Source organism: Diplotaxodon limnothrissa, linkage group LG6 (assembly GCF_057381915.1).
Source record: "Diplotaxodon limnothrissa isolate DT_005_m linkage group LG6, D_limnothrissa_male_GT1.1, whole genome shotgun sequence".
In the NCBI taxonomy this organism is placed as follows: Eukaryota; Metazoa; Chordata; class Actinopteri; order Cichliformes; family Cichlidae; genus Diplotaxodon; species Diplotaxodon limnothrissa.
Window position 1 is genome coordinate 29,399,610 of NC_140601.1, and position 24,167 is coordinate 29,423,776.

The 24,167-nt window shown below is 39.6% G+C and overlaps 1 protein-coding gene across 1 annotated transcript; it reads left to right on the forward strand.

The window, feature by feature from the left end:
* Nucleotides 1-1,314: 1,314 nt before the first annotated feature.
* Nucleotides 1,315-24,167, forward strand: mcoln1a (mucolipin TRP cation channel 1a). The gene is made up of 14 exons (XM_085354963.1): nucleotides 1,315-1,447; nucleotides 8,451-8,728; nucleotides 8,972-9,139; nucleotides 10,068-10,224; nucleotides 11,502-11,583; nucleotides 11,856-11,952; nucleotides 12,349-12,448; nucleotides 12,728-12,834; nucleotides 18,826-18,975; nucleotides 19,090-19,191; nucleotides 19,383-19,505; nucleotides 20,499-20,705; nucleotides 20,891-21,021; nucleotides 22,453-24,167. The coding sequence occupies exons 1-14, from the start codon at nucleotides 1,417-1,419 to the stop codon at nucleotides 22,487-22,489; spliced, it is 1,770 nt and encodes a 589-aa protein (XP_085211089.1). The 5' UTR covers nucleotides 1,315-1,416; the 3' UTR covers nucleotides 22,490-24,167.

Below are 24,167 nucleotides of genomic sequence, written 5' to 3' on the forward strand. Positions count from 1 at the left end.
CATTTTAAAATAATAGCTTTTAAAAGTTAAACCATACTGATTTTCCTAAATATTTTCTCTGATATATACCATAGTGTGATAATTTAAGAAAGACTAAAACTAACATTAAAAGTACTAATAATTATAATTTAATATTAATAAAAGTAAAACAATATATTTCCTCAACGAAAATATATAATTACAGTAGAATGGATGTTCCAAAAGAATGAACAAACCATTGTATTTTAGGTTTATTTATGTCTTACACAGCATCCCAACTTTTTAGCGAACGTAATAACTTGAGCTAAAGTAAATAATTGTTTAGTCTAATTAATTAGTGCACAAGGTTCTGCACAAAGCTTTTATGATCTTCAAGGGGTGGTGTGGGGCCGGGGCTATTATAAGCTAGGGTGACCATATTTTGATTTCCAAAAAAGAGAACACTTGGCCCAGTCATGAAGAACTTTAATAATACTGTTTGCTTAAAGAAAATTTTAACATATTTAAACGATGCCTTCTCTGTGCGGTTAATGAATGGTGAAACAAAAATGTCATATAGGCTTTTACAAGTCAACAAGGGCAAAAAAAACTTAAAAACCTCTGGAATTAAATAATGGTACAGAAATAAGGCCTCATCTGTATAAGAAAAATTATCAGTACCGGGACGGTACGAAGGAAATTTCTTTTGCAGTTCGTCTGAAAAGCTGCAGTTGCGCTTTGGCATTTTTGAAACATCACCAGGCGCGCTGTTGCGCCCTGTCTGTCCCGTCTGTGAGGGCAGAACAACATTTTTTTTTTAAGGGCAGAACAACAACACAAAGCAGCACCTCGGGGATGACGTCACACATATGGGTCCTCTGTAGGAAAACCCGGACATTTTCATTAATCTCGAAAATCCCCCCCCCCCGGACGTCCCGGACAGAACATGAAAAGTGCACATGTCCTGGGAAAAGAGGACGGTTGGTCACGTTATAATAAGCGGGTCAGACCCCATGTCCCTGAAGTGATTGGGCTGTCCTGGACCCACGTGTTCCTTGTTGAGGTTCCGTGATTGGCCATGCCAGTGGGCGCTTCCCATAGTGAGATACTGAGGGAGGTTTGAAAAAAAGAAATAAACTTAAACAAATAATCAAACAATAAAAATTAACCTGAAACAAGAAAACTCTGGAAACGGAAATAAACTAAGCTGAAAGCAAATAGTCAAACGAATTAGAAAATAGAAAACCATATAAACTGTTAAAAATGTCAGCGCGAGAGGGTTCCTGCAGGAGTCACGTGGTCAAAATTGATATAGGTCACGTGCTCTGCACAGAGCGGAAACGCTTTTAGTTTTTAACCTCGTCAGTGATCAACAGTTACAGCTCCCGAGAAAGCACCCGCTTGGCGATAGGTTTAACCGTTTTCTTCACCTATTTATGTATTTTAACAGATAACTACATGGCTACGACAGGACGGAAGGACTCCTCTGGTAATGTAGCGCTAACATTTAACTACTTAATTGATCTTATCCGTAACGACTGTGGTTTTGTTTACTTTGGTTTCTAGTACACTCCCCTGCTGCTGGCTCTTTGCGATGCGTAAATTAGCTTCAACCTGATTTTTTTGTGTTTAAAAGCTAACAGGTAATGAGTTTAAACCTGAGTAACATTGCAACCTCAGACGAAACTGTTTTTCTGCTCTGTCATCTTCTGGGCTGCTAAGTACAGCACTCAGTGTCATCAAGTGGTTTTTGTGTCCAAATGTTCCGCTAACATCAGTTCTTTTTTTTGCTCCATGACTACATATTTGAATCCTTGTTGACAAAGTGGGATTTTCCTTCTTTTGCTCCTCCATCAGACATGCAACTCGGACATGATATCATGATATACTGCATGTTTAACTCTAAAAGATTAACACAGAAGTTGTTCGGGGCGCTGTTTTAACGCAGAGCATTAAAAACCAATAAATGCAAATCAAAAACACATTATGACACAAAGAGAAAGATCTGCTGTTTTTATTAATTTTGCAACACTGCATTTAATATCTTTGTATTTTGTCATAAGTTTAGCTCGTGTGGATTCATCCTATAATGTCCTTTCTCTAAGATGTATGAACGGTGGGATTATTGGTTAATCTTGAAACTCTGGTAGTTATGTCATTGTTTTCGTTTTTAATGATGTTGATACCTTCAACTGCATGCATTCCAGACTGTAATTACTAGATTATAATAAAATTAGATGCCTTGGTACTAATTAGTAGTTATTGTGAAATCCTCCAATAAAATATCATCCATATGCAGTTTTCAACATAATAATGCCAGTGATAGTGGTCCCTCTAATCATAGTCTCAAGCTAACCTGTGAAGCAAACCTTTCTTCCAATAACTGTCTTCACATTATAGGAAGGGTATGGGGATCAGTACTGGAAGTAACAGAATAAGAAGGTGACAGTCGTAGTGTTCTTGTACATTCTTGTACTTTTGAAACTTTACTTTTTGAAAGCTGTGTGTGGACTGCAAAAGTGTTTAAAGGGAGCACAGCATTTAATTTCATTTGTTTTAAAACTTGATTTACTGACTATTTTGCAGCCAATATGAATCTGCTGATAAATGATGCACTGTTTTTATAGATTAAAATGTACAGCAGTGTATAAAGTTATTTCCAGTGAAGGAAAAGTATTACTTTGGTAATGAAGACTGTCTCCCCAAACCCAGATCAAATCCTGCACTACAACCATGAAGACCACCACCCTTTTTAGCAAACCTATGAAATCAGCATCCGAAGTCTTTCATGCATAGTCACACTGCCTCTGTCTGATAAGCTACTTACATGCATGGTTGAGTCTCTGTTTTCTGATGGATTATTAGTGTGTATAAAATGAAGTACAGCTCCAGTGAGACATGCTGATGAGAATTTTCTAACTGATAGTGAAAGTCTGTTTTTGACCTCAAGAGAAGAAATTTGACTTAACTGAAGTAACCTTTTGAGACTTTCTGACAGTGTTGAAAACTTACAGTAAGCAACAAACCTCAACGAACCTCAACGAGACACATGTTAAATATTCCTAAAATATGTATGAGCAATAACTTAAAATTAAGGGTTGTTTCGCCCTCCCCTTGCTGGTGACAAGTTACTCATGTGCACAGACTGTAGTTTCAGGTTGTACATCAGACATCTTCGTGACTTCGTGTACAATATTTCTAGAACTATGATAAACTGTTGAGTTTTTCTAAGCAGTAAAATGACATTAAACTTGTTTTTAGTGGCAGCACCGTGGTGCAGTACTACCATAGTCCTCTCACAGCAAGAAGGTTCTGGATTTGAACCTGCTGACTTGCTGGAGCCTTTTTTTGTGGCATTTGCATGCTTTTCCTGTGTGTGTGGGTTCTGGACAAAGGAATGCCTATTAGGTTGTGATCCTAAATGTATCTGTAATTGTGGGTGTGAGAGCGTGGGGTTATCCACCGATCCACCCATATGACATTCCTGTAAAGAGGAAAAATGGATGGATGTTGAGTTTTTAACTTGTATTTCTTTACCTTCAAGTTTCTCACATATTTGTAACAGAACTTTGAGAGATGGCTATATAAAAAAATTAGCATATAAAACCATTATCAAGGCTTTTTCACTTCCAAAGAAGATAAACCTGAAAAAAATCTTAACCAAATGCTTAAAGTTGACAAGATGGCGCCAGTATGTTCGGCTCGCTGTCACTCCACCTGTTTTCTGTTTGCTGTTCTTGCATCGCCTCCAACTGGTGCAGAACGCTGCTGCTCGCATGCTGACCGGTTCCAAAAAGAGAGACCACATCACTCCGGTCCTCTGCTCTCTCCACTGGCTCCCAGTTGCTTTTAGGATTGATTTTAAAATTTTACTGCTGGTTTTTAAGGTTCTTAACGGTACTGCACCTCCTTACCTGGCAGAGCTTCTCAGCATTTACCGCCCCAGGAGATCTTTGAGGTCAGCAGACCTGATGCTTTTAGATGTTCCCAGGTACAGATTAAAGACTAGGGGAGAGAGGGCTTTTGCTGTGGCTGCACCCAGACTGTGGAACAGTTTACCTCCTCACATCAGATTCTCCACAAGCCTAGGAACTTTTAAAACTGCTCTTAAAACTCACCTCTTCTCATTGGCTTTTAGCAAGGTTTAACTTATTGTTTTAATTTATTGTTTTATCAGTGAGGTGTTTTATGTACTTGTGTTTTATTGTATTTTATATTTGTATTTTATTGTACAGCACTTTGGTCAGCCTTGGTTGTTTTTAAATGTGCTTCATAAATAAACTTGACTTGACTAAAGTTAAGCATATTGCTGCAGAACAAAGACCAATTTAAGTTCACTCATGGATCACTTCCTACGTGCAAAACAACCCTGAACACAGCTGCCAGTCTTTCTGTTTTCATTTAAGATTTATCCTTTAAGTTTTTTTTTATAAGTGGAAGAGTTTGATTCTTAGCCTGTGTGTGGCCTTTTACTTTGGACAACTAGACTAGATCTAAACACTGATATGAGAGATTTCCAGTTTTTGATTGATAGAAAGGCAACTTTATCAGTGTTTCTGCGAGTGCCACAGGCGACAGTGAACCAGAAGAGCTAGATATTTCTATAGATTTCTGCGGCATCTGAGATCCTGTCTCTTAAGTGTCAAATGGGATGGCTTAGTCATTGGCCTGCGCCCACTTTTGTTTGTTTGATTGCTATCTGCCATGTCAATCAATGCACTCCTACGATCATAGATATAAATGAATGCTGCCCCAGTTGTCTGCGTAAAATGTTAAGTTGTTGGATTCTTTTGGATGCTTCACATTCCTCTCACCGAGGCACGCAACCAAAGCCCGGCCTCCTTTCTAGCTGAGATAATTAAAAAACTGTTTCCATCATACTGTGCTAACACCAAATGTTCATTGGTGTGTTATTTATTTAACTTTACAGCCAAAAATTCTCACAGGTTAACTGCAGGTGTTGGTTACAGCAGGAAGTGACCCCTACAAATATGGCTTTGGTTTACTGCAGTTTACCACATGCAGATTCCATAAAATCTCCTTTTACTGTTGATTTCCTAAATTAAGCAATGTATTTTACTCAACCTTAGATATAAAAAAGCAAAACTGTGACATTTAAACTATGACATTGATTTAAATACATCTCAGATATGCTTGTCACTTGAAACAAAAGCATGCGGACTGCTCCTTTAACAGTCCAAGAAGCCATTCATCAATCACCTGTCAAAACTTTCCGCCTGCATCCATGTCAGTAGAAGTAAGACTAACAGCCGTTCTCTCCTTTTGAGGTTTCTTGTTTGTTTACTTTTGTGTCACGGGTAATTACTTGCAAAAAGAGGCTTTTCCTTTCAGGAACGGTAATCTTATAAACAAAGTGAAGGAATATTGCACGACAAACCTGGCGTTATTCCAGCTCCAAACTTTGCTGTGTAAAGTTATTTCGCTGAACTTTCTTCTTACAGGTAATGCTGACTAATACTGGACACAACAGGGTTTACTTCTCCTGTTTTACTTCCCATTTGCAAGAGACACTGCTAAGCTGGTAGTTTGCTCTGCTGACACGTCGAGAATGATTAACAGGTTTTGCCTCCCTAATTCAATCGTGTATGTGATCTTGCAAGTGATCATTTTGAGAAATAACTCATAACTGTCGATTAAAGGTCAGTAAACAGATTACGTAAAGAGTTTTAGGTTTATTGCCACCGTGTTGTTTCCTCAGTATAAAGCGAACAAACTGAATGACCCTGTTCTTTGTTCCTTTCTTTATAATAAGCAGGGTAAGCGAACCAAAAAACATGTGACAAGTATTAGCTGTGATTGGGTCACAGTGTGTGAGTGGGGCTTTTTTTTGTTTGTTTTTTTATAAAGGCAGTGTTAAAACATGATATATTGTCTTGTGGATGAATGGATAGGATTGATTTATTTCAAACATTTAAAAGAATGAAATACAATTGATCTGTATGGACATTCGCAAAACAAAAGTTTTGATATGTGCATATGCACTTAATATGAACACGTTCTTTGTATCATTTTATATTTGATATTTATTGTATAATTATCTTGTGTGTGTTTGTCTGCAGTATGTAAAAGCTGCTGATTACTGTGAACAGATGAAGTTTTATCATTTTTTTTAAAGCATCTGGCTCAGTTCAAAGTGCCGATAGAGTCAGGGGTTTTGTTAATTTGCACACGTGCACATTAACACACATTTCACTCAGCTCATCAGAGAAAAGGTTTTCTTTTAAAGTGCATTTATCTAAATTTGATATTAGATACAAGAAGTGCTCGGTCATGGAAACCCATGCCATGAAGCTCCTGGCGCAGTTTTTCTGCTGATGTTAATGCCAGAGTCAGGAGTGTGCTGGTGACATTTACGCACTATGCACCTCTGCACACAGTGACCCCACTCTGTAACTTCATGTGGTCTGCCACTTCATGGCTGAGGTGCTGTAGTTCCTCAATGCTTCCACTTTGCAGTAATACCACTTTCTGTTAATTGTGGAATATGTAGGTGGGAAGAAGTCCGTGAACAGTGGTGGCATCCTTTTATAGTACCACACTCGAATTCAGTGAGCTCTTTAGAGCCACCCCTTCTTTCACAAATGTTTGTAAAGACAGACTGCATGCGTAGATGCTTGATTTTAGACACCTGTGGCAACAGGACTGAAAAACCTGACACAGCTGTACCTGTCTGTCATTGATATATGCTTGCGAAACAGCTGCTATCTGTGATGTTCCAGAACTCTCCATCAGACTTACATTAAGGATTTCATGAGTGTCATAACGTCTCTTTATGTAACTTATCTGATATAACCAGTGTCATAGAAGGAAAAAACTAAACCTGACATCTTGTTTGTGTAATTTCAACTGCAAAAACCCATGACATGTAAACATCACACCACAGTGTGTTTTGCATTTGATATCAAAAGCACCTTATCATCGGGCCGAGGTCAAAATCAGTGTGCCCTTACTTCTCTGTTCTTAGCCGTGGCTAACAAAGTCGGGCCAGATTTATCATCTCTTACCAATCGCAGAAACCAGATACTTGATATCTGCAACGGTCTCTTATGACTCTTTTGGGAGAGCAGTCTCTTCAGGAATATAGAGTTTCAGACTTTCTCACAAACTTTTCTATTTTTTTCTCAAGAAGGAAAAAGTGGAAAGTAAAACTACTCAATAAACCTAAACAGAGTGAATGAATCGGCGTCATTTAAAAAAAACTACGTTAGAGACTAAAAGCGTGTTGGTTAATTGAGAGCAGCATTTCTTCTTTCACATGAGTCTGAATAGACTCTGAGTTGGACAGGTTAGCTATCGTGTGATGCAGAGCTGACCTCACTGAGATAATGAGATCTGAGATAAAGAGAAAGTATTAGACACAATGAGGACTATGATGGGTTCCAAGAAAACCGTGGTGTGTTCAGGAATCTGTTTCTAGAAGTAGTCTGGGGAAGATTAAATCACGTATTCCAGGAAATGATTGCAGTGTTATTCCTGAAGAGAGGACTTTTAGGCCTAGAGGTTCTTTTCAGTCACCAACATTGTAACTGTAAAATGCTGTTAAGTGGAGTTTCATTTACTCAAGCATGGACATTTTATTCAATAGTCAGAAATAACAGAAAATGCATTCATTTCCTAATTTCCTTTTACCAGTCATTTACCAATCATGCTTGGATGCACAGTCAGCCCATAAATGACTGGTCTCAGCTGAAAAAAAACTTAGATATGTGAAATTTGCTCAATTCACATGACGGCTGCTTTCCTTGCAACACGTGGTTGCAAGGAAAGCAGCCCAACTGCTTGATTGCACAAAAAGGAATTTCTGTGTTTTGCATAATTACTTCATTGCCACAATTTATCTTTGCCTTTGCCTTTTTAGCTTATCGTGATTTAAGTTTAGCAGTTAAGTTCATCTTTTTATTTCACCACAACAAGGCATGTTATCATTATAAATAAGCATCTGATATAGATTATATTAAAGTCAATAAAATGCAAAGATTTTTGCGATTATCAAAGTGTTACTGACTGAGAGGAACAAGCTGCGTTTTCAAAAATGAATAAAAAAAACAACTGCATGAAGAGTGAGTAAACTAAAGTAAGTTCAGCAGAAGTTTCCAGTAGTTCGAGAAAAACGCTGCACATGTGGGTTTACCTTTCTTAACATTGATGAATACCAGTCCTCAGATACAATGCTGTGTTATGTGAATAATGAAAACCAGACCTGAAAGATTTCACAGCATGTTCTATTGGACCAAAGTCTGCTTCAGATGTTGGATTTCAGTTCTAGTCTTGCATATATTCTACGCCATTATCAACTAACGTGTTGCATTAGTAGACCAGGTCAGTTTATTGGTAAATTACTGATACATTGGACAATATTTTTTACTGAACAACCAGGGTCTCATTGTAAACTTGTTGGCCAATTTAAAGAGTGTTTTTAAAAAGATATATTTTAGAAAAATTAAAATCTTTTTTTTTTTTTTCCCAATCAGAGCGGGAAAGACTTCCCTCTCCGGTGACTCGCTACGGCTCCACAGACAGCAGTGGCGAGGATGACTATCAAATTAACAGTCATGACAACAACTGTAACCACCACCGGTTTGCCACAGCAGCAGGATGTCACTGGGTCCACGCTGGAGAGGAAGAGGAGGCGATTTGCAGGAAGCTAAAATACTTCTTTATGAGCCCTTGTGATAAATATCATGCCAAGGGGCGCTATCCTTTTAAACTGATCCTGCAGCTAGCCAAAATTTTTTTTGTCACCACTCAGGTACATCATATATTATACTTGGGGGTGCTCTTGATTTGGATACATTTCTGGTTCTGTACATTTTAATGGGAATCACGCTGATGATGTAGAAGTTTCAACATTCACACAAATTGAATATCAAATATGAAACATTATCTGTTTAGGGGCTGTAACAGTAACGCACCACATAAGGGTTTTTTCTTTGTCACAGCTTCTTATCGTCCTCACATCATTCTCTATACCCCGTGCCTGTTTTTGCTGCAGTTGGTGCTGTTTGGCCTCAGTAACCAGGTGGTGGTGACCTTTAAGGAGGAGAACACTATGACCTTCAAGCACATCTTCCTCAAGGACTACGATGAGTCCTCAGATGACTCCTTTGCCGTTTACACACAGCAGGACGTCTACGACCACATCTTCTACGCCGTGGATCAGGTGATAATCTTTTTTTTTTTTTTTTAACTGAAATTTGTAACCGTTTATCTTTATTAAACAACTTTTTAAACAATTTCCTGATTAGCCACAGCATGAAAATTTTCTGCTTTATATTATTGAAGTCTCCATCATTCTCCCCAAACATGGGCTAAATTATAAGTCTATGGGAATCATTGTAGCGTGAGTATGGTTTGCTACTGTACTCGCTTTATTCCCATAGATAAACACTGAGTGAAGTTAGAAACTGATCTGCACGAATGTTTGGGTGTGTGGTCCATGTCACAGTGTCCTCCATTTAAATACCAGAATCTGAGATTCTCCAGCCAAACTTTGCATTGCAATAGATCATCAGTGCTATTCACTGCTCACCTGTTCCACACATTCAGTCTTATATACCCAAATTTGACTGTATAAATATGAAAGTAAGCCTCATGAAGTTTTATTACCATGGTTTACAAAATAAGTCACTGTCAAGGATGTCAGCAACGCTGATTAGATCTGCACACAGTGGGTCTGACATACAGCTCACTTCCTGTTTCTCTGCCTGTGCTTTCACGTTATTTCAATGTCACAGTCAAATAAATCTATAGTATGAACGAGGCTAAAAGGTGTTGGACAGTGAAGACATTACATTATTTGGTTGATAACTAGAAGACAAAGGGCAGAGCCTACACATACAGCACGTGCATAGTTTAGTTGGTGAGCTGTAGAAAGCTGACAACATAAAATCTGACAGTTTTATTTGACTCCAGACAGCAACGCCATTCCCTCGAAGTTAAGTGTTTGACTTTCATTCTTGTATTGATTGTACTGATATTAGCTGAAAGCTAAGACCTGTGTGGCCTGTTTCTATGGAAGCTTGTATTCTCTTCACTTCATAAAACCCAGTGATAATCCTTAATTAGTCTAATCTCATCCTTTTTCCCAGTATCTGGCCTTGCCAGAGACCACAGTGGGACGCTATGCATATGTCTATGACCGTGCCGAGAATGGCAGTGCCCTCTTTCTCTGCCAGCAGTACTACAAGAAGGGACACATCGACCCCGCCAACGACACGTTCAGCATAGACCCCCGTGTCATCAAAGGTAGGCAGCGTGAACTACATTGTACAAAAGAACAGTCTGTACAGTCTGCAGAGTCCTCGCCTCTGCAGACTGCTAATGTGTGAAATTTTTTTCTCGATGTGACAAGACGTTGGTTCTGTAAAATGACAGTTCACGTTTACTGGTGGCGGGTTGCATATGAAGAGTTTTTGCCTTTGTGTACCAAGTAGTTCAGCAGAGAATTTTGTCAAACACACTCAAAGAAATGAAATCTGGGCTCCCACTTTACAACAATGCAAGAAAAATGCAGAGATTACTACAGAGAGAGAGAGACCAGATTAAAAAAAAAAAAAATCTTCTATGGAAAGTGGTTAGGGGCAGGATTTCACACATATTAGAGGTCAAGCAGAGTGTGGTTATTTGCAAAAAGTCCCCAGTTGCATTTGTTGCCTGAGGTGGGCATCACAATGTGTTCTGTCACTTTAAAAGGAAAAGTCTGACTCAGAGGAGCAGCTGTATTACAGAGCAGTACATTCCCCACAGATTTCAAATAATTAAGTTAAATGACTAATGTCTTGTCATTTTTGTCAAGTCATGACTGGTCAATAGATCATAACAGGCTCAACTAATCGTATTTTGGATGTAATAATATGCAACGCAAAGAACTTTCTCTCTCCAAAGCAGAATTTGTTTATCTTGTCGACAATGCAGCTAACTCTTTGGGATTCAGTTTCAAGAAATAAAGTGTTAAATTACAGAAAGTCTATTTTTTTTGTTGATTTACAGAAAACATTCTTTGTCGACCAACTATAAAAACTGAAATCTATAGTAGATTTTTTTTAAAAACAGGAACTTTTCTGTTATTTAATTGTTTAAATAACAGAAAGTAATTTAAACAATGACTTTCTGTCATTTAAACAATGACTAACAAAGTAGGTTGGTGCAGTGTACAGGAGGTCTTTATCAGCAGGGGAAGCTGTAAAGCAATACAGTTAAGTCTGAAATTGCTGTCCTCCTTTCTATAAATGATTAAAATTGAGGGCATTAAAGGGACTACCAGTCACCAGCTTTTCTTGACGTATTACATCAAACATGTGTCATAACGATAGTTCCTATTACAGAAGTTGTTGCACAGCCTAAGAGTTTCTTACTTCCTCATGCCAGTGTCTGTTTCATTCAGTTTATCAACGTTAAGAAAAAAGATTAGCAGTTGAAAAATGATGTTGTGCTTCCTGTATATAAAATAAGAAAGCAAATTCAAGTTTGACAGTAGTTTCTCAGCATGATATTCCTCTCTCTTCTTTGTTTGTAATCTTTAGAGTGTGTTGGCGTGAACCCCATGACGATCCCCCAGGGTCCGCTCACAAGCAACTACAAGAACTTTACACTCAAGTTCCACAAGTACGGCTTCATTTTTCACATGGCTTCGTTTCCTCTTTGTTGACAAGATTATCTAATGATCACATACCTCTGCAGCACACATAGACAAACAAACAAACACAAGCATGTATACAAGGACAGCGACTCAAACCCACAGAGATATGATATGAATCATGTTGTGTTTCTTGTCCTGCATGTGTGCCTCTGGTCATTCTTTTAGTCACCTTGGTTTCATTGTTAGAAATTAGATGTTTTTGTGTTCATTTGTTTGTTTTCTTTTTCTTTTAAAACAGGTTGATTAATGTTACCATAGAGTTCCAGCTGAAGGCGATAAATATCCAGACTATCATCAACAACGAGATCCCAGACTGCTACACCTTTCATATAACAGTGAGTTAAAGACTTTCAGACTCAACACATGCTTGAGCTGTCATATGTCAAGGCTAGAAAAACATTACAGGCTGTGCATTAGAATTTAGTGAGGGTGGTCTTTCCCCATACATCTACCCTTGGAAGAACCCAGAAACTATTCTAATGGTTGTCAAACCAAGTCTTTACTGATATAACTTAGGGTATCGAAGCTACAGGGGGAGGTTGTAGAATATGGGGGAAAGAGTTAAAGTGAAAACAAACAAACCAGCCTCAGCGCAGTCCATTTATGAAACCAGCCGTGTAAGTTTACTCTTTAGTTCCAGTTGACTGCCGCTCGCAAACAGGTTTAAACAGCTGCTGTGCTCGCAGGCCGAGCTGTGTGCGTCATTTAAAACCTTCTTCTCTCTTTTACAGATAGTTCTGGACAACAAGGCTCATAGTGGCAAGGTGAAGATCCGGCTAGATAACCAGGCGTCAATAAAGGAGTGCAAAGACCCGAGCATCTCTGGACAAGGTGAGAAAACAGAAAAGAAGAAGCATCTGTTAGTGGTCATGGGACTACTGTGCAAGTAGTACAGCAAGAAAAATATGATACCAGTGATGAAACTAGAAACATGTAAGTAAAGGTGTTACAAAATATCACAAAGTTGTTTCTAGTTCACAATAATGAGCCAACAGGAAGTTACAATGAGTGAAGTTATTTATACAGAAGTGTGTAGCAGTAGGCTTGGACTGCAGCCATGAAGAGGAGACAGACTGCTCACATCTTTTTTTTCTCCTCTTTAACCTCCAGTTCAGACGTACGCACGTTTGGCATTTGATATTATTGTGGTTCTGATCTGCATGCTGTCGCTGGTGCTGTGTGGACGCTCCATAATACGAGGCATCATGCTGCAATGGGTAAAGAAAATCTCCAATACAACTTTACTATCACCTGGGGCCACTCACATTAGAGGAACATCAGGTTCTAAGGAAATGTCAGACTAGTAGTGAATAGTAGGTTCTAGAGATGGACCGATCCGATATTACGTATCAGTCCGATACTGACGTAAATTACTGGATCGGATATCGGAGAGAAATAAAAAATGTAATCCGATCCATTAAATATCAAAAAAGCACCTCACAAAACTTGCGACACGGCGTAACTCGGCTCATAACTGTAGCACCTGATAGAGCGGCTGTGTGTATTTGTAGCCTCGCTACCAATCCGGCATTTCATCTCCGAGGAAGTTATCCCAGAGAGAAGTAAAGCAAATGTGTAAGTTCATCTCTGTTTGTAAACCATCCCCGCGTTAAGCTTTACAACCGATATATGGAGCGACTGTCTCTTCTCGCTTCCTCCCTCTCCTGCTGCTACTTCAATCATGAAACTGATTAATGATCAGCTGATCAGCTTTTCTGTCGCGAGTCCGTCTCTCTTGTTTGTTTATCTCCCACTTCGCGCCAGAAAGAGGAAACCAGCGGCTGAACAACAGCAGCACGTTTAAGCTTGATCAGCTGTTGTTAGAATTTATTTACGATCTACACCAGGATCCTTTTCTACGTAGCTGACAGCTGGTAACTGTGCAGGGGCGGATCTAGCAAAGTTTAGCCAGGGGGGCCGATAGCGCATGAACAGGGAAAATGGGGCACAAAGACATACTTTTCTTTCTTATTCTCATTTAAAATGTCTAGCTTTTATAAATAATTATCCGAATCTTACACCCAAAGTTTTAATCTTATGTAAAATATATAGAAGTCCATTACTGTATATAGTAACTATTAAGTCTAATATACCCTAGTAAGCTATAGTACCTTTTCCTTTGGGAAGGCTGTGCAGTCTGCAATTCTGTTGAAGAAAGATGTTGAATCTATTTAATTATTCTTGAAAAATATTTTATTTCTGTGCATTTTTTTTTCACACTGCATCAAATTAAAGTTGATTATGTCAATTAAGCATCATGAGGTGGAGGGTGGTTCCCTATTTCTTTTATTTTTTTATTTTTATTTTTTATTTTTTGCTGGGAGTTTTAGAGCCCTATTAGTTAGGTTGCTTACTAGGGGTGCAACGATACTCGTATCGATATTGAACCGTTCGATACAGTGCTTTCGGTTCGGTACGCATATGTATCGAACAATACAAAATTTGTAATTTATTTTATCAACTTTCCTTCTGACGATGCTGTCTGTGTTGAGCGCTCAGTGAATCTGCGTTCGACTACTCTGCCTAGGCTGCACTGTGGAGCGCAGATCCACTGAGCGTTCAACACAAACAGCAGAAGGAAGAGCGCAGGGCAAGCTAGCGAGACAGAAGTTAAGCTCTCCTGGCAACATGGCAAATTGAACCTCATTCAGATCTGGCGTTTGGAATTATTTTGGTTTTCATGTGAGGTATGACCCTGAAGGTAAGCGCGTCATGGACTAAAGTAAAACAGTATGTCGGCTGTGCCACGCAATGCTCAATTACATGGGTGGGAACTAGTGTGTTAGCGCAGTTAGCTCGTTAACGTGTTGGCCGTCTAGCCCCACGCAGGGGTAGCCGTTAATGGAGATTTGCCGTGTTGTGGCGTTAACGTCATTTCAACGAGATTAACGCTGACAGCACTAGTGGGAACACAACGAATATGACTGCACATTTACGCCGACATCATCCTAGTGCAAAGACAAGTGGAAGCAGACAAAAACAACAAGCATGCTACAAACTTTACCCGAGTCATTTAGACAGCCGTTAGCACATGATTCTCCTTATGGGGACCTGATATGTTTAATATTGTGGCGAGCTCAGACAAGGAGGAGACGGAGGTATCGTTTGGTCTCGCTCTCACATCTGCAGAAGAACACTCCCGCTAGCTAACTGCTCAGCGCGGCAACCGCACAGCAACAACATCAACAACACACAGGGCGCCCTCTGACCCCGGAAGGACACACCGTCGCAGCGAGAAGGCGTCACCCGTCACTATGGCAACATAAACAAAACATAACTGTACAAACAGAACCCCGAACAGCCCTGACCCGCTACATAGCCCCCCACCTAAGGGGTCAGTCGTCCCCGACGACCCCATTGCCCCACACAAAGTCCTGCAAATGTCCAGGTGCCTTCTTTTGGCGCACCGGCCGGTCACGACCGGCGGGGGAAAAGTCACTCGGGTCAGAACATGGGGTGCCACCATCATCCCACTTCTGACACCAATGTGGCGAGCTCAGACAACGAGGAGACGGAGGTGTCGTTTGGTCTTGCTTCCCGTGAGCTAGCCAGGGAGCACAGCCGTTTATTGAAATCTGCAGAAGAACACTGCCGCTAGCTAACTGCTCAGCGCGGCAACCGCCCAGCAACAACAACAACACACAGGGCGCCCTCTGACCCCGGAAGGACACACCGTCGCAGCGAGAGGGCGTCACCCGTCACTATGGCAACATAAACAAAACATAACTGTACAAACAGAACCCCGAACAGCCCTGACCCGCTACAATATGCTGCTGAGAATATAGCCCAGAAGAAGCGTATAGTATAGCTTTTATTTTGGAAAGAGACATTTCTCTGTAATAAACTCTCTTTTCCAAAGATGAGTGATTCCTCAATCAGATACAGCGCTCGCAAAATCACTAGCCCGACGTACCGTGGCTAGCGATTTTTCCAGTCGGGCTACCAAAATCTATCTCTGCCCTGCCCGTCGGGCTATTGTAGGAAGGAAAAATATATGTCAATACTTTTGCATTCTTTCAGAAATGTAGCTGGGTAATTATGTCATTGGCATCGGTGAGCCACTGTCAATATGTGACATATTGAAATCGCGTTTGAATTTGTGCATGTTTTTTGCTTTCACTTTGCAATCGCGTGAACTGTGTATAGAGAGCGACAGCACTGATCTGTGAGTGATGATAATTTGCGCACCAATTCCTCTGACATCGTCTTATCAATCTTAGCTTACTATGCAAACATGACAAGTGAAATCTCCCGCAGCAAGCTTAAACATGTGAGAGGTTGATCGCGCAGAGAATCGCTGACCGTTATGTGTGTGTGTGTGTAAAAGCAGCAGGATATATATTTTAGTTCTGCTGAGCCAAATAAGACAGGTCAGGGTGAAGAAGTGACAGCCAAAGAAAAGCTTACCACAAAACGGAAAAGTTATGACAAATCAGACTATAAGGCAAAAAGAAAGTACAGCTTTATGGTTTCATGGACAAAAGAATTTCTGTGGCTGCAATATGACGAGCTATATAACCGGGGCTGCACATAAGTGGTCCGCAGGTGCGCATTCGCTGTCAAAAAAACCCCCCAAAAAAACTGCGCACAAGATATGAAGTTGCAACGCATGTTTGCATACATAAGATTTTCTGGAGGAGGACAGACATTTGTTTAAGACTCTTAAAGATGTCGAAGAAGCTCCTTTAAGCAATTACTTTGGTGTTCCTCTACCTCCAAAGAAATGTCAGAAGGAGTCCGAACCACAAAAGAAGCGCGTATTCTCGGAAAAGTGGTTGCAGGAGGTGAGCTGGCTTCAAACAAATGATGAACGCACAGAGATGTGGTGCGGAATCTGCCATGAAAATCCCACTCTAGCGGACAAAAACAGTGCTTTTTATATGGACGCAAACGCGCGTTGCAACTTCTTATCTGGTGCCCGTCTTTTATTTTGACAGCGAATGCGCACATGCGGACCACTTATGTGCACCCGTGTAAATAACATAATGTTCTGCCGGGTGTGTTGTTGGTTTTCTCTCGATTTCTGAGTCGACAAGCGCCTTTGTTACTGGGACCAGTCATTTTAAGAAAGGCCCCCATTAGAACCATGAGAAATGCAAGAAATGCATTATTGCTCAGTCTGCAATATCTTTCCCAGAACAAACACCAATTGCAAATAACATACTAAAAATAAACCTGAAAATCAGTTTAAAACAGCGTACTATGTTGCAAAGAGTGAACTAACACTGGCAAAATTTAGCAGTCTTTGCAAACTTCAAAAAGCAAATGGCCTCGATCTTGGTTCCACTTGCCTCTTACCCGTGACTTCAGTGGAAATTTCAAATTCAGGATCTGACACAGACTGATTCATGTTCTACACAGTTCTTACAAGTTCATAGAAATTTCTGTTCAATTAGAACCAAGTATTTGAGTTGATGATTGTAATTTTTATACAATGTTGTAATTTGTTTTTCAACAATTTTTTGATTAATGTTTTGTTTCCTTTACAATATTATACATTAAAGTATAATATTGTAAAGGAAACAAAACAAGAAACAAAACATCAATCAAAAAATTGCTCTCTTTTTTTATTCGGGCTACTTACATTTATTTTGGGCTACCAAAAACTGAAGAGTCCCTGCCCGAAGGGCTACCAGGGATTTTGAAATTTTAAGAGCCCTGAGATATATTTCTTTTTTTAATTACTTTTGTTTCAGCAACATTAAATTTAAAAACTGTACTTTTGAGTTAAAATATATATTTATAATTTTAATAAATGACAAATTAAAAAGGCATGAACATTTTTTTTTTTTTTTTTTGTATCGAAAAAATATCGAACCGTAACACCAAAGTATCAAACTGAACCGTGAATTTTGTGTATCGTTGCACCCCTATTGCTTACTCTTTAAAATACCAGAATAGGGAGGATGGTGCAGGTTTAAGTTTATTAGATTGATCAGTATTGCTGAACTATGAAATATTTTGCGTGCAGTGCATTTTTTGCATACAGGTATAACAGAATAGCTTCAGTGGTTTTTTTTTTTTGTTGGTTTTTTTACTTGAGTATGAACTTATACAAAAAGCAGCAAGATATAAAAAAAAAAACGGGTTTATTGATTAAAAAACACACTATATCGGATTCATATTGGTATCGGCAGATATCCAAATTTATGATATCGGTATTGGACATGAAAAAGTGGTATCGTGCCATCTCTAGTAGGTTCTCATTCTAACCTTTAAATGTTTTTCTTGAATAATTTTGTGAAAGCTTATAGTAGCCTGACTGGGGATCCATATTGTATTAGGGATGAGTTTCAGTAATTGATTTATTGATTAAAATCGATTTTAGCTTTAACAAACCATATCGATTCATTAAAATCCTGAATCGATTTTTAAATATTAATATATTTTGCCAGAAACGCCAGAATCTCAGGTTAAACCTCACAAAACGATTTCAACAACCACCAAACAGCTAAAATAGCAAACGAGAGCAGGTAAACAGATTCCGTAAAAAGATGTGAACACAAAGCGTGGACCCGACGCATCAGAATCCGTGAGATGTTGGCTTTCTCACCCGGCGCCACGTACGATTCCGATTCGTACAGAGCTCTCTCTCTCCCTCTCTCAGTTTAATTTGAGAGCAGTTTCCCATCTAAAAAGCTCAATTTTCTGCATTTTTCACTTCCTTATTACCCAACAGTCTACCGTTGTGTACAGCACTGTCGGCCACTGTTTAGGTTTTTTTTTGTTTGGTTTGGTTTGGGTTTTTTTTATGACTTCCGACAAGAAAGCCTCATTTCTGCTGTTCAAAACCTGTGTAACTTTGCTCTGCTTCACTTCAGCAGCATCAGGTTCATATACTGAGTCATGGTTTTCTTCCGTTTTTGTTCTACTGCAGAATATTTTCAAAGTTGTCTGCTATAAAAAGTCAGGCCAAGAAAATCTCCTTCATGTTCTTCTGTGTTTTTTGCTCACTTACTTTGACACAAACGCATCTGCTGTGATGCTCACACCTCTGATGAAGTGTCAGTACTGATAAATGATCAGAATTATAATATTTCTGACTGTTTGAGGCAAAATTTCCCGATTTAAATCGAATCGAAATCGTGGCTCGAATCGATTTGGGACCTTGCGAATCGGAATCAAATCGATTCTAAAAGTCAGTGACGATATTGTATTCTACTGATGTGTGTAAACATGGCTAATCTCTCTTTCTCTTTGCTCTGCAGGAGTTTGTGAAGTTCTTTAAGACGACGCTAGATCGTAAAGTGTGCTGGGGAGACCGGCTTGAGTTTATTAACGGCTGGTATATCCTCCTCATCATCAGTGACATCTTCACAATCACTGGCAGTTTCATCAAAATCGGCATCGAGACAAAGGTCTAATATCAGCTTTAGTTTTGGGGGGTTTTGTTTTAGTGTTGACACACATTAACATGTACATGTAGTCTTAGCTTTTTTTAAAAGCCGATTCCTTTGGGTTTTTCCCAACAGAATATATCCTCCTATGACCTCTGTGCCATCCTATTGGGAACCTCCACTCTCTTAGTGTGGGTGGGAGTCATTCGCTACCTCACATTCTTCCAGAAGTACAATGTAAGTTGCAGATGTGCTGGTGCACAGCTTCTGATAACATTGTTACATGCTGCTGATTTAATAACTTGTGAGAAAGTGAGAAGTTCCTCCTGTGGGTTGATGTAATGTAGAAAGCCATTTAATTTAGTGTCTCTGGGCTCTCTCACACTGTAATTTGATCTGTGTTGTGTTTCTGCACCTCCCTGCTGCAGATCCTTATCGTGACACTTCGAGCAGCTTTCCCCAATGTTATTCGGTTCTGCTGCTGTGTGGCTGTCATCTATCTGGGCTACTGCTTCTGTGGCTGGATCGTCCTGGGACCATACCATGTCAAGGTGAATTAAATGTGGGAAAAACTCAATGTCAAAAACTTGTTTCCACTCCTTGGAATTTTAAGTTTTCCTTTCGAAGTTTTAGTTCACTTGCACCGACCAGGGATAACATTATGACCACTCACAGGTGACGTGAATAACTGATAGTGGGTGGGATATGAATGTTGATGCAGTAGAAGCAGGAAAAATGGCAAACTGTAATGAAAGAAGGTGTCTTGGTCTCGTGAATGACATCTTTTTTTTCACATCTAGTTGATGGCCGGGTGTGTGTGCGTCACTTACCTGGGGAACACCTGGCACCATGATTTAAATGTGCCAGGTGTTTGCCTTTGCCTTATTCTCACTATGAGAATAAGGCAAGGCTGACGGAGGCAGTGTGATGTTTGGGCAATGTTCTGCTGGGAAACATTGGGTGGTGCCACAAAGCAAACAGGGTTCAGGAATGAGTTTGAGGTGCTGGCTTGGCCTCCAAATTCCCCCTATCTCAACCCAGTCCAGCATCTGTGGGATTTGCTGGAAAAACAAGTCTGATCCATGGAAGCTCCACCTCAAAACTTAAAGGATCTGCTGCTAACATCTTGGTGCCAGATACCAGCGCACATGTGCTGGGGTCTGGTGGTGTCTTACCAGGTCAGGGCTGTTTTGGCAGCAAAAAGGAGAACAGCACAATCTTAGGCAGGGGGTCATGACGTTATGTCTGATCGGTGTATATGAGTAAATGTGAACACACAAAACGTGCCTATTTAAAAAAAAAAAAATTTTAGTAGGCCACACAAATGCCATTCAGCAATAATATCTAAGTTGTGTAACAGAGAAGATAATTAAACAGTTTTGGACTTCCTTCTTTCTTTCGGACATTTCTCCGTCCACTGAGTAAATCAGTGGAACAGAAACATGAACTACAGTTTATTCTGACTTTTAAACTGCTTTCAAAAACTTGACCTTTTCTCTTAACTTTGATAATTAAAATACCTTTTTTAAAATATATATTTACAGTTCCGCTCTCTGTCCATGGTGTCCGAGTGTCTGTTCTCCCTCATTAACGGCGACGACATGTTCGTGACGTTCGCAGAGATGCAGGAGACCAGTCCTCTAGTGTGGCTGTTTAGCCAGGTTTACCTGTACACCTTCATCTCCCTCTTCATCTACATGGTGCTGTCTCTGTTCATCGCTCTCATCACAGGAGCGTACGAGACCATCAAGGTAGGAAATCGCTGCCTATAAAAAGGATCCGTTTATTTACAATGTGTAGAATCACTCAGTCTGCATTACGAAGAACTCACCGTAGCATCCAAACTGTTGCTTCTGTATTTACTGTGGACTACAAATAAAGAGCAGAAAAGTAACAGTAGTGTCTTTTTTTTTGTTGTTGTTGTTGATTTCCACAGCATCAAACCCAAGAACCAATCCACATAACAGATCTGCACGCCTTCATAGCAGAGTGCACAGATGCACCGAATTCTGGGAAGTTCAGAGGTTTGGAGACTTCACCTTGCTCCTTCTTCTGCTGCTGTGACAGGTGAGTGAGTCTCCTGTGACCCCCCTGAAAGCTTAAACATATACATTAAATTAACATAATGCTACATTTCTAAAGACCAAAGCAGATAAATGCGACAGCGGGCTTTATTAAACAACCACAAAACCTGTGAAGTCTGACTCCCTAATTTAAGCTGACAGCACAAAAATATCAACCTCACAATTATGTCGCAAAGTAAGTTGATTACATTTTTGGCTGCTGATGAGGAGAAAAAGAGAGAGAAAGACGATATTTCTCTACCATTTATACTGGTGTTAATTATCAGGCTCTGACCAAGCACACTGGAAGGAAATCAGGTCATTTTCTCTTTCCTCACTTTTATACATCCTTTGTCCTATTTACATCTAGTTCTCCTGGTATCCTGTTCTCATGTCTTAGTCTTTCCAAACACATATTCAAATCAATTTTGTTCATATAGCACCAAATTTACTCAACAGTCACCTCAAGGTGCTTTAATTGGTAAGATAAAGACACTAAAATAATACAGAGAAAACCCCGACAACCAGATGACCCCCCCCCCCCCCCCCCCCCATGAGCAAGCACTTTGGCGACAGTGGGAAGGAAAAATCCCTTTTAAGAGGAAGAAACCTTCAGTAGAACCATGCAATGTGAACAGAGAGAGGAGGTGAGGTAATCAAAGTGCAAACAGTAGTTACTTTGTTAAATCCCAACTACTGTTTTTTTTATGATCTTAGTCCCAGGGATGGGGGTTTAAATGTTTAAGAGTCCTCCTCCTGATATGTGTGTGTTTCAGGTTTGTGCTGTGCCTCCTTTTATAGATGAACACTTCCACAACGAATAAACCTTTGCTTCGTAGGTTATAGCTCAGGAACAAGATAAGAAGGCACAAATTAGAGACATAAAAAAGCCTGAACACATATTTAACATTAAAAGAAATGCTTAGTTTGGCCAGCAGAGGGAGCATATTTAGGTCCTTAAAATCCTTAAAATGATCAGCACTGAAAAAGACGTAAAGTTGCATACATGATTATGAACACACCAATATTTTATCCTTAATTTTAAAAACATAATACAGTTTTCAGCTCGATTTTTTTAAAATAACATAGTGCAGTGGTTTACCTAATCACCTAACACGCAACCTAACCCGGTTCAGGTTCAGTCCTGGGAAGAGACACGGATGCCTTTGGAGTTTTTGGGAATGACAACCACTGTAAAAATAAATATTTAAACCAAAAATCTGCTAAATCAAACATTCCTGCTGTGGTGAAAGTTGCTTTCTTACAATACTCTACATCATATCACGTCAAAAATGCGTCCGTGAATATCGTGTTGTTTTTGTTAAAATTGTTAAAATATGTCCCGTAAATATTACCATAAGAAACTGTAATTACAGAGATAATAATATTAAACATCCTAACTGTAGTAAATCATCAAACCTTATTTTCCCCTCAGAACAACCACGTATGAAGATGTCCTGCTGGTGAACTGAAATCAACCTCACCAATCTCTGAAACCTCACTAGCCTCCCCTGCTGACCAGTGGGGCACACTGCATCCACCCAACACCCGGTGTCTCCGTGTATCTGGGTCAAACCAAACGACTGTTCCAAAGTGGGAGTTGCGATTGGCTGGAACTGCGCTCTGCAGAGGAAACGTGGAACAGATGAAGAGCTGGGCCTTTTCCTCTGTATGAACAGCAGCATCGAAGAAGGCTATTGCACAGACATTTCTCTTGGTTCTAGTGTGTTTTTTTTTTTGAAACATTATTCAGTATTTTTTAATATATCTGGTGTATTTTATGCTCACCCAGACTAGGAACTCTTTGGTGCTGTCTATGTTTTGTTTTTTGTTTGTTTTACTTTTGAAGTATTTCAAATCGGTTGGCTCCTGAGGAGGAGACTCTTAAAATTAGATATTTATATCATATTCAGCAACATTTTATTGTACAGAACTCGTTTTAAAAATTTAAATAATCTAATATCTCTTAAATTAGCCAAAGCTAATTTGCTAGCTGGAGAATCATGACATGACATTTAAACAGAACAGGACAAAAAAATCCCCCATGTGATTGTTTTTACAGAGTTCCAAAACATATCAGGAAACGCAGATGGGCGTTCGGCGTGGAATTGATTCATTTTCTTTGTGAGCTGCACATTTATTAGAAAGTTTCGACCAGTGTCATTAGCGGCGGCTGTGCTGCATCATGTTGCCTTCAAATGTAGATCCCAGTTTATTTCATTTTTATTGCTTCGTTTTCTTTCAGTAATGATCAGGGTAATGGGACGCAATCGTTCACTAACAAAGCACTTAGCTTTTGCCTGACCTTGGCTGCAGTTTCTTCTTCAGACCCACATTTTTTTTAATGAAGCTGAAGTATTAAAAAGAAACTCGGTCTATCAAAAGTGCTGCACCCCTGTTTGTAGACTGCGTTGATGACCATTAGCAAACTGGATCTGACTTATTTTAAGCACAATAAGTAGCTCTAAGTAAAGCGGAGTCTGGTTTGGGAGAGATGACAAGAAAGAAAACAACAGATTGTCCTGTTTTAGTGGCTTGCTCTGCTTTTTTTTGTTGTTTGTTGCCTTCATAATGATGTCTCTAACTGCTGCCTACTGACTTGCTCTTTAGTAGAAACTTGAATAATGTATGTTTGTTTGTCTTTTTATCGTAAAAAAACGCACAATAGTTTAAGGAGTTTTTAAGTCTGGACTCCAAATACCATTTAGCGAGAGGAGCTATGGGTCAGGGAGGAGTAGGTAAATGAAGTATAAGATGTTTTTTTCAGCCTTTTCATTTTCTGCCTGAAACACCAGCAGAGTAAATTGTAAGCTAAATATACAGATGGACTTTGGATTTCCATGGACAACATGTCTAAATTATAGATAACTTTAAATGTTGCATCTTGTGTTTCCCTGGAGTTTTTTTTATCTTGTTTTTGTTTTGTGTTGTTGTGTTTGTTTTTTATGAATTACCTGCACTTGAACTGTACTTGTGAGGGACAACACGTAGTGTGACCTGTCATACTTGTCAAACTACTGATTAAATTTTCCTGGTCTGATCTAAGTCAACAAGCTGTTTCCTGCTGTTCCACCTAACCATCAGCAGAGGGAGGAAGTAGTTCATGTGTCGGGATGGTGATTCACGCAACCGTGTGTGTGTGTGTGTGTG